Source organism: Apus apus, chromosome Z (genome assembly GCF_020740795.1).
Source record: "Apus apus isolate bApuApu2 chromosome Z, bApuApu2.pri.cur, whole genome shotgun sequence".
Taxonomy (NCBI): Eukaryota; Metazoa; Chordata; class Aves; order Apodiformes; family Apodidae; genus Apus; species Apus apus.
In genome coordinates this window covers 14,304,421-14,321,519 of record NC_067312.1, presented here as the reverse complement: position 1 = coordinate 14,321,519, position 17,099 = coordinate 14,304,421, and the positions used below count along the sequence as shown (strand labels likewise).

The following is a 17,099-nucleotide window of genomic DNA, read 5'->3' as shown; positions in this document are numbered from 1 at the left end:
GTTCCAGTGCTCTGTCACTCTCACGGTAAAGTTTTTTCTGATGTTTACGTGGAACCTCCTATGTTCCAGTTTGCACCCATTGCCCCTTGTCCTGTCACTAGACATCACTGAAAAAAGCCTGGGTCTGTCCTCCAGACACTCGCCCTTAACATATTTGTAAGCACTGAGGAGGTTGCCCCTGAGTCTCCTCTTCTCCAAGCTAAAGACACCTAGCTCCCTCAGCCTTTCCTCATAAGGGAGATGTTCCACTCCTTTAAGCATCTTTGTGGCTCTGTGCTGGACTCTTTCAAGCAGTTCCCTGTCCTTCTTGAACTGAGGGGCCCAGAACTGGACACAATATTCCAGACGCAGCCTCACCAAGGCAGAATAGAGGGGGAGAAGAACCTCCCTTGACCTACTAACCACCCCCTTTCTAATGCACCCCAGGATGCCATTGACCTTCTTGGCCACAAGGGCACATTGCTGGCTCATGGTCATCCTCCTGTCCACCAGAACCCCCAAGGTCCCTTTCTCCTACACTGCTCTCCAGCAGGTCAGCCTCCAACCTGTACTGGGACATGGGGTTGTTCTTCCCCACATGCAAGACTCTACACTTGCCCTTATTGAATTTCATCAAGTTTCTCCTCGCCCAACTCTCCAGCCTGTCCAGGTCTCACTGAATGGCAGCACAGCCTTTGGTGTGTTAGCCACTCCTCCCAGTTCAGTGTCCTCAGCAAACTTGCTGAGGGCACACTCCGTTCCCTCATCCAGGGTCGTTGATGAAAATATTGAATAGTACTGGTCCCAATACTGACCCCTGAGGGACTCCACTAGTCACAGACCTCCAACTAGATTTTGTGCCATCGACCACAACTCTCTGCCTTCTTCCTTTCAACCAGTTCATGATCCACCTCACTACCTGACCATCAAGACCACACTTCCTCAGCATATCTACGAGGCTGCTGTGGGAGACAGTGTCAAATGCTCTACTGAAATCAAGACAAACCACATCTTCTGCCCTACCATCATCTATCCACCTAGTTACTTCCTCATAGAAGGCTATAAGGTTGGTCAAACATGACTTTCCCTTGGTAAAACCATGTTGACTGCTTTTACTGACCCCCTCATCCTTGATATGCCTAGAGATAGTGCCAAGAACAAGTTGTTCTATCACCTTTCCAGGGATGGAGCTTCTTGTAGCCTAGAGTGACATTTGCTATCCTCCAGTCCTCAGGCACCTCTCCTGTTGTCCACGACTTACCAAAGATGATGAAGAGTGGCCTAGCAATGACCTCTGCCAGCTCCCTCAGCACCCACAGGTGTATTCCATCCGGACCTATCAATTTATGGATGTCCAGATTGCTTAACTGATCCTTAACCCAATCCGCATCTACCAAAGCAAACTCCTCCTTCATCCTGACTTCTTCTGGGCTTTAGGGGTCTGGGACTCCTGGGGAGAGTCTGCAGCAGTAAAGACAGAGGCAAAGAAGACATTCAGTACCTCTGCCTTCTATCTATCCTCTGTCACCAGGGCACCCACCTCACTCAGCAGTGGGCCTATGTTGCCTCTAGTGTTAGTTCTATCTGCAATGTATTTGAAGAAGCCCTTTCTATTGTCCTTGACCTCACTAGCAAGGTTCAGTTCCAAGGAGGCCTTAGCTTTCCTTATTGCCTCCCTACATCCTCTGACAACATTCCTATATTCCTTCCAAGTGGCCAGCCCTTCTTCCATGATCCATAGATTCTCTTTTTCCACTTGAGTTTGCCCAGCAGATCCTTGTTTAACCATGCAGGTCTCCCGGCTCCCTTACTTGATTTCCTACCCATTGGGATGCTGAGCTTGCAAGAAGTGGTCCTTGAATGTTGACCAACTATCTTGAGCCCCTTTACCATCTAGTACTCTGTCCCATGGGACTTCTTAATAATTGGTCGAAGAGGCCGAAGTTGGCCCTGTGGAAGTCCAGGGATCTGGTCCTGCTAGGTATTCTGTTCCTCCCACACAGGATCCTGCACTCCGCCATCTTGTGATCATGATACGCAAGTACACTGATCAACGTATGCACGTGATCAAGGTATGCAAGTACACCTCATATTTTTCATATATGCAGTTCCAGCCATTTACCTGATATATAATCCATTACTACTTTAGTGAAATATGATACGTAGCCAGAAGCACATTTTTGTGTTCTAATACTGCTTTCCTAATACTTGAACTAGAATTTACTTGCATATTAATTGCTCAGTGATACAGTCAAACATATGACAGTTACTTGTCTTTATAGGAATTCAGCCATCTACAAAAATATATGCATTTGGGCTAGAATCATTGACCTGCTTGATGTTGTTTGAAGGTGAATTTAGAAGAAAGTTGCAAAGCTTTCTCTTTATTTTTAAGACCAGACAGTTTAAACCAAGCCAATACCCAAAGTACTGAGGCCAGCTGGACAGTATCTTCTTCTTTATAGCAGCATTCATGGGCGTATTTTGTAGCTGCCTTGTACATTTTTCTGTTACACTTTGCGCTTCGTCTGCTCTTAAATTGTGACATGCAAGATTGTTCTTTATGTAGTTTTGAAAGCAGCCGGTAAATTTGAAAAAATATCTCTTAATCTCAAACATAGTAAGTCCTATTAGTGTTTCCAAGGGTAAATTTCCTTTTTTGTTGTTATGATGTCACAGTAATTAATTCAGTTTGTAGTTTGCTACAACTTCTTAATCTTCCTTTTCTTTAGTTTTTTTTTTTTTTTCATTTAACATTCTGAATGTTTTCTGGGCATCTCATGTTTCTCTGCTGGACTCGGTTCAGTTTTTATGCACCTGGAAGTATGTGGTACCCTGAAGGATAAGATATACTGTTCTTTTTATGTAATTGACTTTGACCTTGAGTTTGGGTAGTCATTTCAAATCACTGGAACATTTTGAATTCTAATAGATTACATTGTATGTGTTGAGTGGTTACTGACAACTAGACTAGACCTGGTCAGGTGAACTTAATGTTCGTTGGAAATTGCAGCAAGGTAGGTGAGTTCCTGTAACACACAATCTGCTTTGGTTTCATCTTGGGACCACTTAAGGTGCGAACCAATGGTAATTGCAATGATAGGCAACTTCTGTCAGACATGCACAAAATAACAGCTTTCTCAGAAAAGTTTTTTCCGACATCAGAATTATAATTCTCTTTTTTTTCTAAAGTGGGAAAAATAACTGTTGAGAATAGTCTGGTGTATTAAATTAGGTTTTGTCATTTGTGTCTGGGGTGAAATGATGGGAAGAGGTTTTGATGTATGAATGATGAGCCTAAACAACTATTAATGTATTTGTCTGAAGCTGAACAATGGACTGTTTTTACTCACTATCTTCTCACACTATTTTGCTTACACTCTGTCAGCCAATTTTTACAGTTCACAAGATGTCAATAGAAATGCTAAAGCAGCAGTGGTGGCCTTAGGCACTCCAACAACATGGCATAAAACCAGATTGATGCTAGGAAGTGACATACCGTCATAACCAGTTAATGCACTGATTGTCTAGTCTTATCATCACTTAAATTTGAAAGCTGGGGGAAAAGAGGTTATATAAGCACTTTCCTTATGCTTTATAATCATCTTTTTTTATGGCCACTGAAGAAAAATGCAAAATCCAAAATACTTAATTTGAGTTAGATTATTTGAGCCCAAATGTGGAGCTGCTCTGGGCCAATTTATTAATGTCTCATTAACAACTTTAGATTTCAGCGTTATCATTATGCGTTTTTCTCACATTATGTACAATTTCTTAAAATGTAATGTGATCCTTGGAAGATTATGTACATATCAACTTAAGTGTTATTTGAATTTAAACCATCATGCTAATAAAATAGGTTTTTGTGTAATATGCTGTTATTTCAAGTGGAGGTGGACAGTGGAATTGGGAACATGTAAGTAGAAATGTATAACGTCTCAGTAGCCTTAATTTAGCTGTTTGTTTCCTTTATTATTAATTTCTTATTGCTAACATCAAATACCTATAAATAACTTGGTATGAGGTTTGATAAATTTTAATATTTTCAAAGCAGGGGTAGTCACTAGTTAACAGAATCACTTCCTGAATCCCTCACTGAGGAGAAGTTAATGTTAATACCATCCTGGATCAGAACTGAACACATGCCTGTTTCAAGAAGAAGGGGACACAGTGCAAAGCTATTGCAATCACTATTAGTAACGAGTTTTTTGGGAAAGTGCTTTGGGATTTGGATGTAATAATAAAGTATTTTACAGTTCTAGCTGGGAATAGTAAATGAATCATAAAATCACAGAATGGTTTGGGTTGGAAGGGATCATAAAGATCATCTAGTTCTAACCCGCCTGCCTTGTGCAGGGACACCTCCTACTAAACAGGGCTGCTCAGAGTCCCATCCAACCTGGCCTTGAACACATCCAGGGAGGGGCACCCAAGAACTTCTCTGGGCAACCTGTTCCAGTGTCTCACTACCCCATAGTGAAGAATTTCTTCCTAACGTCTAAGCTAAATCTCCCCTCTTCCAGTTTAAAACCATTACCCCTTGCCCTATCACTCAATGCCATTGTAAAAAGTCCTTCCCCAGCTTTCTTGTAGCCCCTCCAGATACTGGAAGGCTGATCTAAGATCTTCCCAGAGCCTTCTCTTATCTAGGCTGAACAGCCCCAACTCTTTCAGCCTGTCTGAATCAGATCCCTTCTCCAGCCCTTGGTTCATCTTTGTGGCCCTCCTCTGGACTCCCTTAAGCAGCTCCATGTCCTTTTTATAATGGAGGCTCCAGAAATGGACACAGTACACCAGGTGAAGTCTCATAAGAGTGGAGCAGAGGGGGTGAATCTCCTCCCTTGTCCTGCTGGCCATGGTACAGTCTGAAGTTAGTATGCTTTCACTTGCTGAGAATTAATTTCCTTAAGTTTCTTGCCAGAAATCTGCATTTTTATGTAGTCATTTTAAAAGAGTTACAAATAATAGATATTTTCTTTTTATTTTCAGCTTCTTTGTAATACTGGCCATGCTGAAGAAAAGTTAGGGTTTACATATGACAGCATCATAATATGGTAAGTAGCAAGGAGCACTAAAACAATACTGGGGTACCTTAATTATTATTAGTGCAATTAAATCAAATTTATTTGTAAATTTGTGCTAGTATTTTGTAATTCTGATGTGTTTGAAATTTCATAATGCGCACATATACGTGCAAATACTTTAATGAGTAAAATCAGAAATACTTAATTTGTTTTGAGGCAGAGAGAGGGAAAAATCATCCAAGTTAGAAGTTTGGATTTCTTTATTATATTCCTCCTAACATAAAAATACCTCAGTACTTGCACTTTTAGTAAAAATGTGCACCAAGAGCATACTCTTGATGTGGAATCAGGATTTAAAGATAAACATTTTATGTTAATTGGTGTGTATATATGTCTTTGTACAGTTGCTTTCCCTGCTATTAAAATGCTCTGTGTATGTACTTCCAAGTGAAATTTTTCTCTATTTTATTTTCATTTCTGACACTCAAAAGAAAGGCTCAGCACTGATAGCAGAAACAACTAAGATCTAGTATTTAGTATGATTTTACTTTAGTTTATCTAACTTAGGTAAGCGAGCTTATAAAAGTTCATCACTCTTTGAAATTTTGGGAAAACTTGTGTAATTTCTTGTGGAAATATTGTGAGTTGTTTTCTTAAACATATCTGATTCTTCTCTAAAACTAAAAAAATTAAAAATGTTATATATTTTGTGAATGAATATTTTGCTGTAACCTTTAACATGTTAATTTCTCATCTTACTATGTGATCTGTGCTTTATGGTGCAGCTAAGCATCACTTAGGAGTGTAGCTTCAAAATTCAGAGTTCTTTAACAAATATTTTTAAACACAAGTGTTCAAAGTTTGTGCAGATATTAGCATTTGGTTTTTTAGGAAGGAGTTTGTAGATAGATCCAGACACATCCGAAGATAACTGGTATTTTTTAAGGAAGAGGTAAAGGTGTTCTCTTAGAAAAATGCCAAAAATGGTTTCTCAAAAAAAAATAAAAATACATATAGCAAGTAAATTTTCTTAGTTAGTGTTGCTACTTTGGTCAGCCCACTGGTTTCCTAGTGTATGTATGTATGAGAAGCAAATTTTTTTATACTATATGTAGATTATTCAGCTATAGCGATAATTTTCAAATCAAGGATACAACTCAAGTACTCAGATTTAAGCAACCGTAATAACTGTGCTGATTGGTGGTTCTTCAGACATTTTTATAGATTGGACTTTTTTTAGAAAATGCAGATTTTTCAGGAAGTTTTAAAAATCTTGCTCTACAGAGTTATGACCATTCCGCAGTAATATTCTGTTTGCAGATAGTATTTTGCTATATAGCATACAGCCATTCTGAGTAACTTGCAGACTGAATAACTTGGTTAATTTTGGAAATGAGCTTCAGGTAGACTAAGCAACATGCAAGTCCTGTAATTTGCTCTGCTGATGTTGCCCACGTTATCTTAGATTTCATTATGGAAACCTTCTTGTTCTACAGAACAAACTTGCTTTCCTTTGAAAACATGAGAAGTTATTGGGATGCAAGAAGAACTTTCTGAATTTTTGTAAAGTATGGATGACTAACCTTAAAACACTAAACTATAAGGGAATCAGTGATTTCAAGAATAATTCTAGATTTCCTGTAAAGTTCTAGGTTTTGCAGTCAGTAACCTTGATAGAATGTTTACCCAAACCAGAGACAATTGCCATCTGCAAGAAGAAAAAAATGGGGTGTTGTTAGGCCTCAGAAACCTTTGGGGTCTTTTAGTGATGTGCCAAGAGGCTTTGGCTGTAAAAGCAAAAATCAGAATATTCACAATTACCTGGCTGTGGATCAAACAGAGATTTGTCAAAAACAATGCAGTGAGTGGATGTGATGCTGTAGAATGATCCTGTAATGGGTAGTGAATATCCTTTCTTATCACATCCTTTGTTAGGTCTTTCAGGCTTTTTATCAGCCTTAATGTTTATCAGCCTTAATGCCATCTTAGGAGGTTAGTAATGCAATACTACTACAAAGTAGTATTACACTTTTTCTGTTATACAGTCATGACATCTTTTTGGCAGTTTAAGCCACTTATTCATATGGAGTGTGCATATGCAAATTATTTTCTTGATCTGTTAGCTATTTTAGAATCACGTAGTATGAGTTTATAACACAGTTTTGGTCTTGATATGCATTAAGTAACATCTACTAGTCTTAAGTTTTCTTCACCATCTTATGAACTATGCATGCACGTAATAATTAAGTTCCCTTAAAGTTTCTCATAATGCCATCCTGTTCTCATTAATATAAATAACATTGTCCTCTCTATTTCTGCACACTGCCCCTCCCCCACCACCCTGCAAATCAGGAATGGTATTGTAACTACTGCCTACAAAAGGAGATTGTGAACCTGGATAAAATCAGGACAGAAAATTGTCAGGATAAGTCTTCCATTCACCTCTGCTCTTTGGATTCATGTTTGCAGATTTTGATTTCTGCAGCTACTTTGCATCAGTCTGTAATCTCTTTATATCCCTTAATGCAATCTTCAGCAACACCTTATGCCTTTTTAGATACTGTTGTAGTAACTCCTTTTAAGTATTTTTAAAGATTAGTAGAATACACTTGGTGTAAACTCTGCTGGGTGCTTCACATCACTAACCAGTTTTATTCTAAGGTGATTTTATTTTAGACCATAAACAGTCCTCTGAATGCCCTTTAGAATCGTTTTTGTATAAACCTGTTTATTATCTTTTCTCCGTCTTGGCCACTACTGTTTATACTACGGTGCTAGTGAATACATTAAGACAGTTTGTATTAATGTTCTTTCCAGACACTAAGATGTGAAGCTTGGTAGGTTGCTGGCAATATTTACTAGTGGATTTCTTCCAGTTCTTCTATCATTTTCACTTCTTAGCCTAACTCATATTTTGTATAATTAAAAAGGCTTTACAATAGGGATCTTCATGCATCTTTCTAAAGCAGTTACTGAGTATGAAGAAAATGTTCCTGTCATAGTTCTGACAGTCTTGTATTTACTTCACTCCTCCTTTTCCTTTTTGGTTATTCATTGGGTCCAATATAATCTTTCAGTTTTTCTCCTTGTGGCACAGATGAGAAGTGAGAACACACACATACAGACACATGCACATAGGTTTTCCTGCTTTTTTTTTTTTCTGCCTGCTGTAGCATATCTTAGTTTTCTATGTAAGCTCAAGATTCTCTCAGGTTTTTGTGGTTCAGTCATTGTTGGGTTTTTTTGTTTAGTTGGGTTTTTTAATTGAGAGATTTTTTTGTTCATCTTTGTGCACTTTTATATGTTTTTGCTTTCATTTGACCTGTATGTATGGATTTCTATGGCCTTTATTTTAGGTCTGTATCTTTCTGGCTAGCTGTGCATTTAGGTCTGTATCTTTCTGGCTAGCTGTGCGGTTTCATTGCATTCTCACTATTTAAAAGTAGTGGCATATCCATTTTTGGTCCTTTATGCTTTTGGATGCTGAATCTCATTATACTGTCATTCTATGTAATTGTTCAACTGCTGCTAATTCTGAAATTAACTTCTGCCTTCACATTGCGAATATCTTCCTCTTGTGAATTGTAGGACCAGCTTTCAAAGAATTAATTGCTTTTGAGAAACTATGTCAAAAGATTGTTTTGGTCTGCCTTTCAAGAAACATTTTTCTCTCAAATATAGAAGTAATGTGCTTTGCTTCATGGGACAGGAATCAAGATTCAGTACTTGGCTGCTGTAATTAAAAAGTCATGGATAGCAACAACACCCTTTGCATGAGCAATGGGTTACTTCTACCCTAAAATGCTGAAGTTTCTGCAGCTGGCATATGCAGACAAACTGCAAATTGTGATGTAGAAGTCCAAACAGGAAAATACCATTAAGTAGACCTGCTCATCCCTCAGACTTCCATCTCTGCAAAGCTGTGAAACTAGAAACAGAGCATGATTCATGATGTAAAGAATACCTGTTATCTATTCAGCATAATCAAAGAGTCTGCTTTTCTCAAATTACTTTGGAAATAAATCTCTCTCCTAGTTCAGTTGTTTTTAAGGAAGAATTTTTCTTAACCTCACGTTATTGAGAATGTTTCTCATTTTCTTCTAGCAGAGCTTAAAGTAAATAAATACAATTAGTGACGCTCTTTATGTGAAGGATCATATTTGATGTTGTAACAAATATGATCTTCCTGAAGTAATTCACTATGTGCTGAAAGTAATATTTTCAACTTTATTTGCATATGGTATTGCAGCCTTTCTACCTTGTCTAGATACCTCCTGGAAGTAGGTTCCTGTTGCAGTGACCTTTACTCAGATCGATTCATGTCCAGAAAGATTCAGAAGATTTTGACTGTGGAGTAGCTGGTCACCATGCATGACAATTCCAGAATAAAAAATAAAAAAATAATCCATTTGTGTAGGTAGACATTCAGCCTTACTGGCTGAAGTATTTAGATTCTTAGATGTCCACTGAAATAATCCAACTAAAGAATATCACAGGGAGGTTGGGTTTTTTTTCTCTTCCTGTGTAGTCAGGGAAAAGGGGCAAATCTTTTGAGGGCCTTCAAAAGGACAGTGTGCCACTTAATACGTTAAAACTCCATCTCTGAAGGTCTTCAGTATCTCACTTATTTTTAGCTAGATAGTGAATTTAGGAAATTACATTATAAGGACAGTTATGCTTAGGAAGAGCTCACTTCAGTGCAAGCAAAATGCTTTCAAAACCTGTCTAAGAGATGTGTTGATTGTACATTAAAATGAAACTATAATATGTGCCATGTGGCGCTGCTTAAGTTATGACTGCCATACTTAATGCAAACATAATGTGATGCTATAGTAGCTGCATGTCAGATAGTGAAGTCTACCTGCTTCTAAGTAACTGTTTGTCCCCCTTTTTTCCTTCACTGTAGTCTGCGGCTAGCTTTACTAAATGAAGCAAAAGAGGTGCGAGCAGCAGGATTGCGAGCGCTCCGCTATCTCATTCGAGACTCCAGTATACTCCAGAAGGTGCTAAAGCTGAAAGTGGATTACTTGATAGCCAGGTAATTTTTTTCATCTTTCTTGTTGTAAATGCATAGAATCATAAAATAGTTATGGTTGGAAAAGACCTGTAAGATCACCAACCATTAACCTAGCACTTTAAGCCCGTCACTAAACCATGTCCCTAAACACCACGTCTATAAACATAAATAACTTGCTTTTTCATGGTTGAGACAGGTCAGAAAAGATGTTTTTATATCCTCTTACTTTCTCGATACATGTAAAAAGAATATTAATATGTCCTTTAAAAATAGAAAGCTAATACATCATACCAGCTAATCCAAATAAAATGCTGTCCTAATATATTATATACTATGAGTAATCTAAAAAATGTCTTTCAATTATAAGTGCCACTAACCATAAATTCATCTGTAATGTTAATGAAGATTGAAACATCAGTAATTTTCATGTCTTAAGTTGTTTTTGTGAGTTTTTGTGATTCTTTCTATTATCATAGTGCTTCAGAGACTCTAGTGAAAAGATAGAGCTAAAAAATAGTTCATGCCCAAGAATTTGTAATCTAAGTATAACCCATAACACAACAGAAGAACACCAAAGGGGAAAATAATGATGAGAAGAAGATCAGATTGATTAGTAGATCTAAATATTAACATATCTAGGCTTTCTTTTGTTAAAATATTGTTTAATCTAGTATACTGATACAGAAGCAGGCATTTCTGTTTATAAATATTGTCACAAAGTCAGTTTTAGTGGGCTGTTTAATTTTCCTGGAGCGGAAGGACTTTTCTGATCTGAGAGAGAACATATAAAACATGTTGATGTGAAACATTACAAATGCTTTTTCAGTCTCATTTTAAGTGGCAGATGCAGCTAGCTCAGAAAGTATTAGTTGAAGCTGGTATACCTTACGCTGGTATGTTTGAGAATGTCCTAGTGATTTAATTATAATTAAGATAACTGAAAAATGATATAAACCAAAGATGATTGACCAATCATAATGGGTATGCTCGATGAAAGGCAGGATTCTTAAAACAATCAGTCATAATATTTTTTCTTTCTATTTATTCAGTTGCATAAATGTTAACACGAGATGTTAGTACTTAATGTGAAAGTTAGTGTTGTTATAAACAAAATGTCTTTTTTAACTTATTTTAGGTGCATTGACATACAACAAAGTAATGAAGTAGAAAGAACACAAGCACTTCGATTAGTCAGAAAGGTAAAATCTAACTTTATCTGGTCTTATGAGGTATACCAGTCAGCTATGCTGAATCCTGGTTTTCTCCATCAGCAGTGTCTTTCACATCGTCTTTTATACCTTACCTTTATCGTAAGAAATTATAGCTCATTATTCAAAAGAGAAAAGGGGGTTAGTGATGAGACCCGTTTTCATTTTATTCTTTTACCCCTGGGAAACTCTAGTGGGCTAGAAAAATCTTGCTAATTTTCCTTTGATAGAGATTATACTATACAAGATTTGGAGAAAAATTATAAAAATATGAAAACAAGGGTAATAACCATATTATTAAGTTCCTTGTAATTATTTATCATTATTATATAGTGTGTTTTAGCATCTGCCAATAAAGGATGGGAGATTTTGTGTGATTTAAGAAATGAGGCAAATTGCCATTGCGGGAATAACTAGCTGAAGGAATACTTCTAGCCTTATTGCTTGATCTGTAGAGCATGATACTATCCATAGCTCTTTTCTCAGATACACAATAAGACATAGTTAGTCTGTGATGATTACTGTACTGTGTACCTGTGGATATGAGATATTGGAAGCTGTGGTAGCTGCGCTTTCAAGTTTGTCTTAGACAAATTGGCATACACAGCTACCAAAGGTGTATTTTTCAAGCAACAAAGTATTCTGCCTTTGTACTGGACTTTTGTTCATCTGGACTATTCTTTATTGTGCTTATATTATTCTGCTGAGCATCTTAGGAAACACCACTGAAGACTCGAGTATTTTGAAGTAATTGGAAGAATTATTCTCCAGAAGCAATGCATGTGTTCAGTCTCTAATTAATATATGTATTTTCATATATTTATTTACATTGAAAATATGGAAGTTATCAAACTTTCTTCTCTTACAATGAGCTCACTTGGATTTTGTCTTAGAGAAGAGACAATATGCTTGATTAACAATTTTGCCAAAAAGAGGGTTATGAACACCACCATGGCTCCAAACCTAAACAACCAAAACCCACAACCATTCAGGATTGGATCCTTGAGGAAGTTGCAATTTATGAAAGTTCTTTGCTAATCTGCATTAAAAACAGAACTTCAGTGTAGAGTCAGAATAAGTTTAATCAGAAGATTGAATAGAAACATGTTTGTAATCACTTGGTTATATTTGGGTCAGAAATTTGTCATCATTATTCTTGGGCTTTTTTATTTATTTCCTGGTTGAGCAAAGAGTTCTGTCTTGTTTGAAAGCAGAAGAGGAAGCAAAAGAAATAAATACATTAGTTTGATTTGAAAAAAATATCCCGAAAAATAAACATTAAAAGAAATTATAGAGCTGACTACCGTTTAGTGTTAGGTTTTTTCTTCCTCCATCATTGTACAAGGATGCCGTGCATGGGATGTACCTGCATGGAATGTACGTGCTATAGAGGGATGCTGATGGTTCTTCCATGCTGGTAACTATATTGATGAAAGATGTTTCTGAACATCTTTTGCTACCTAGAAATCCTTGTCTCTTAAAAAGCAAGATCAAACAGAAAGAAACCCAAACAGGCTATCAGTAAAGTGAATGCCTTTTACATGTCCAGTCTGGACTACAGCAGTTAAACGTGCAGTGGTGTACACCTCTTTCTTACAAGCAATACTGTGAGACGCATCCTGAACGGCAAATTCTTTATTTTCACACTTGTCTTTTTGGTACCCTCTTCTTGCCATCTTTCCATCTCTCTTATTCTCCTTCAGCATCTCAGACTCAGTGATTTGATACCAGGATTCCTAAAGATTATATGAAGGTCTAGAAGATGAGAGTGAATGGCAAATTAAAAAGTTAATTCATTTGTGCAGGAGATAATCTGCTGTGAACCATAGAAGAGCTGATCTGGGTTTTACCAGCATCAGGGAACTATTGTTTTCAGTTTCAAAGTCTGTATGCAATTTTTTAACCTTGTATTTGATAGCAAAAATGCCTATTTAAGAATAGCATAGACATAAAATTTAAAAATGTAAACATTTGCTCACTTCTTTTCCATTTAATACAGTAGAAGAAAAAGTGGAAAATATTAGTCGTGTTTTATGAATTTATAAATGGCACTTCATCATAAACTTGATAAAAAAAAGAGGTTAAAGTAGAAGAAAAGAAGAACAGCATTACACTTTTTAAAGTTAGTTTCTCCTTTTTTTGAAGGCTTTGAGTGCTCACTGTGTCTTTTGACTTTTATCACATCTGCATTTCCTAGTAAGAGCTTAGGAGTTCAGCAGTGTCTTCAGGTGTGAAAAGGGTGGCATAAAGTTGCATTTTTCCACCTAATAGAAGTCAGTAAGACTATTTTTTAATTATTTAATAGGCAGGATGTTTTATTTTTAAAGCAGAAGTCAGGGGTAGATACAATACAAACCACCTTCTTCCTTTTTTTTTAAAGGAACCATTAAAGACCAAATTCACAGTCTGCTATTTATTTAATCATAGCTGCTTGTAAGTAGCCTTGCATTCCCTGTCCTAGGTCTTTAGCACTGCATTTCAATACCTAGAGCAGAATTAAAGCAATGGTTTCTGGAACCGATTGGCAAAAGTTTGTATTTATTCTATGCATTTGGATTTGAATGTTAGAAGAAAAAAAGCCTTTCCTTCTTATGTCTTAAAACCAAGGAAAACAATGTAGCAGAACAGCTTTAAGAGGCTGTGTGTATCCTCACATTAAGTATATGTCAGTATCAGTAGAAAAAAAGGTTATAATTTTGAAGAGTGGATTGGTGCACTCATTCTATTGCTAGTTCTTAGTACTTCATGCTATTGTAAAAGTGAAAGGCTGCGTGGGTGTGGAAGAGTTTTGTTTTTTCTTTATAGTGCTACCTTAAAGCTTCCTGTTTTGTGGGTGACAACGTTATGTATGACAAAAAGTTTCTCAAATGCACGTCTTTAAAATAAACTTGTTGAAGTGTTCAAATTATTTGTCATAATGGTCAATCTCTTCCCATTTTAACATCCTTTACAAAGAGGGTACAAAAAAAAAGTCCCCTTTGAACAAACACCTGTAAGACATCTGAGGGAGCTATAAAATGAATATAGGACAAAACAATTTTGGAAAAAAAGTTGTTTTTCTTGGAAAATAAAAGGGGTATTAAACAACAGCTTGGAAAGCTAGCCTTAAATTCTTAGGTGTTTATGGATATTGAGTGTTTTTTTTACATCTCACTTTTATTTCTTAGTAGAAAAAAAAGTGGGCTATAGCAAATTATATTGTTCCCTTTTAAGTGGTCAGAGAAAAAACCCATTTCCTCCTTAGTAATGTATGTGTTTAGTGATGTTCTTATTCAATAATATAGAAAACATGTATATTTAAATTTTGTGAACTATGAAGAAAATGTGAACATACGGCTACTCAGCCTTTGTAGTGAAAGGCTCATTTGGAGGAAGGCAAGGACTATTGGTATGGGTTGGGTTTCTCTGAGTGGATTTTTTTGCCTTTGTGTGCACAGGGTCTTGCACATTAATCTGGTGTAAATTCCTCTTGTCCTGAACTATCAGCTGAGGATTTCCATACTATGGGAGCTCTTAAAATAGCTCATTGACTATTAAAATCTGTTCTTCTATCTTAAATTTATGGCATTTTTTTTAATTGAAGAATGACTTGATTAATGGTCACAGATCTTGTTTTCATCTTTGCTTTTCAGTTTAACATTTTTAAGGTGTGTGTGTGGTTTTTGTGCCATAGCTGTATAAACCGATGAAGCTGAATTACGCTGCAGTTCTAGGAAGATCAGTTACTATGTAAGAGGATATAGGGGTGTTACTGACAGTTGCCTTCCAAAAACTACAGTAGCTTCTTCTGTTTACTGGCCTTTTTTGTAGATTGCAGCAGTCTAAGAATCTCCCTACAAAACAGGAGATTGTAATCTTGGCTAATTAAACAAGTAGATATTGAAGAATTTGCTGCAGTATGGACACTTCTAGAAGAATTTGTGATGTGTCATTGGATAGCACTCTTGGTTGATAAAGAAACTCTTAGGAAAAAAAAATATTAAATAGGAGCCATAGTTCTCTCTGCATCAGCCTTCTTTTTTTTTTTACCCCTTTCTTATTATGTTAAAATAATATAAAAATAAAAAACAGAAGCAGGAAGAGAATGATAAAGTAAAATGACAAACGAAGAATTTCTAGAAAAAAAAACAAGTAGTTTTGAGGATTTGTCAGGTACATGGGTGTAATATACAGAGTAGTCTGTCTAGTTGTATTTAGGAAACAGGATGCTGGTGAATCTTTGAGTGTATTTAGAGAAATATTGTGAAGAAACCAGAAGGCTTTTTCTTTCATTTTTGGCAGATGATCACTGTGAATGCATCATTGTTCCCCAGTTCTATTACTAATTCTTTGATAGCTGTTGGAAGTGATGGTCTTCAAGAAAGAGACAGAATGGTTCGAGCGTGTATAGCCATTATCTGTGAACTAGGTAAGACAACTGAAAGCTAATAAAGTCAGTTTTTTACACAATTCTAATCAGTTTTCTAAGGTATTATCTTCTGTGGGTTTAAATTAAACAGATTGTATTCAAATAATTAAGGGTATTCCTTGAACAGTGAATTAGATGTTAAGTGTTCTTAATGTCCATTCATGGACTTTAGTAATTGTTTTCAAGTAAAACAAAATCACTTCAACTTGAAATCAAAATAGCTTAAGTTCCTGAAGATTTCAGGGGTTATTTTTTCCTTTAAGACTTACCAATTTTTACATTACCTTAAAAATGTTTCCTTTCTGCAATTGATGTTTTTAAAACCAAATGGTTGTAAGTATGGGAAATCCCATACATGAGATACTGACAAATGCACAAGAGTTCAGAAAACTACAAAAATTCTCCTTGAAAAATTTTTACAGCGGGTGCTGTGCTTGGCTGGCTTCTGGAATTCAGTATTTGTCTCCATGTAAAGGCTGTCTGGACAGTGGTTTATACTAACTCCCTATACTTTCATGTGGATGCTGAGTTTCAGTTTTTCAAACTCAGTGGGAAATAACTTCAGCAGTTTTTTCAAGATACGGACTTCTGATACAGAGAAATGAACAATCTGTTGCTCTTTTATAGTCTAGTATAAATATTGTATCCATGTCAGTCCAGTAAAGAACCGAACCTTTTTGCAGAGAAATCCAGAAACTTCTGCATGAGAACTTGATTGGAAATAAGTTTAGAAATTGCTGCACAGTTGATGGCTTAACTGACTAGTATTTTTTTTCATGATAAATAAATCTAAAATCTCAATTACTAATGTTTGTCACTGTGCCTTAGCAGTGTTGAGGAAGAATAAGGTGTATGTGCTAAAGAGATTACAAGTTTGTCATACTTGAAGCCGTGAAATGTTTTCTTTCCCATTACTCATCAGAGTGACCTGTTTTTTTTTTTTTATTTAGCACTTCAGAATCCCGAGGTGGTGGCTCTTCGGGGTGGTTTAAGTACCATCTTGAAAAATGTGATTGATTGTCAACTAAGCCGAATAAATGAGGCTCTGATAACTACAGTTTTGCACCTCATTAATCATCCAAAGACCCGACAGTATGTGCGAGCAGATGTAGAATTAGAGGTGGGTTCAGTTTTACTTGTTTAGTGACAGAAGTTAAACTGTGGATTACTAATGAAAATGTTTAATTTTCATCTCCGATTTCACCCTCTGTGTTAGTGCAAAATGTTTGAAATACAACATTTTAGGCTAGAGCATAGTGATATATAAAGCAGGAGTAACATGACATATTGGAGTGGGACTGAGGAGAGGGCAAGACCCATTTAACTGTATTCTCATGTGAAAGTAATGCATGTCTTTTTTTTGTTTAGCGAATTTTAGCTCCTTACACAGATTTTCACTACAGGCATAATCCAGACACAGCAGAAGGACAACTCAAGTAAGTGTTAGTGCTGCTACATGTGCT

The 17,099-nt window shown here is 36.5% G+C and overlaps 1 protein-coding gene across 2 annotated transcripts in view; it reads left to right on the top strand.

The window, feature by feature from the left end:
- The window catches only part of RICTOR (RPTOR independent companion of MTOR complex 2), a 98,919-nt gene that overhangs the window by 24,491 nt on the left and 57,329 nt on the right, over positions 1–17,099 (top strand). For both annotated transcript variants that reach the window (XM_051642372.1, XM_051642371.1), the window contains exons 4-9: positions 4,969–5,033; positions 9,910–10,041; positions 11,156–11,219; positions 15,510–15,636; positions 16,587–16,756; positions 17,005–17,072. In XM_051642372.1, the coding sequence (XP_051498332.1) occupies positions 4,969–5,033; positions 9,910–10,041; positions 11,156–11,219; positions 15,510–15,636; positions 16,587–16,756; positions 17,005–17,072 (626 nt within the window). The remainder of the gene's footprint in view (positions 1–4,968; positions 5,034–9,909; positions 10,042–11,155; positions 11,220–15,509; positions 15,637–16,586; positions 16,757–17,004; positions 17,073–17,099) is intronic.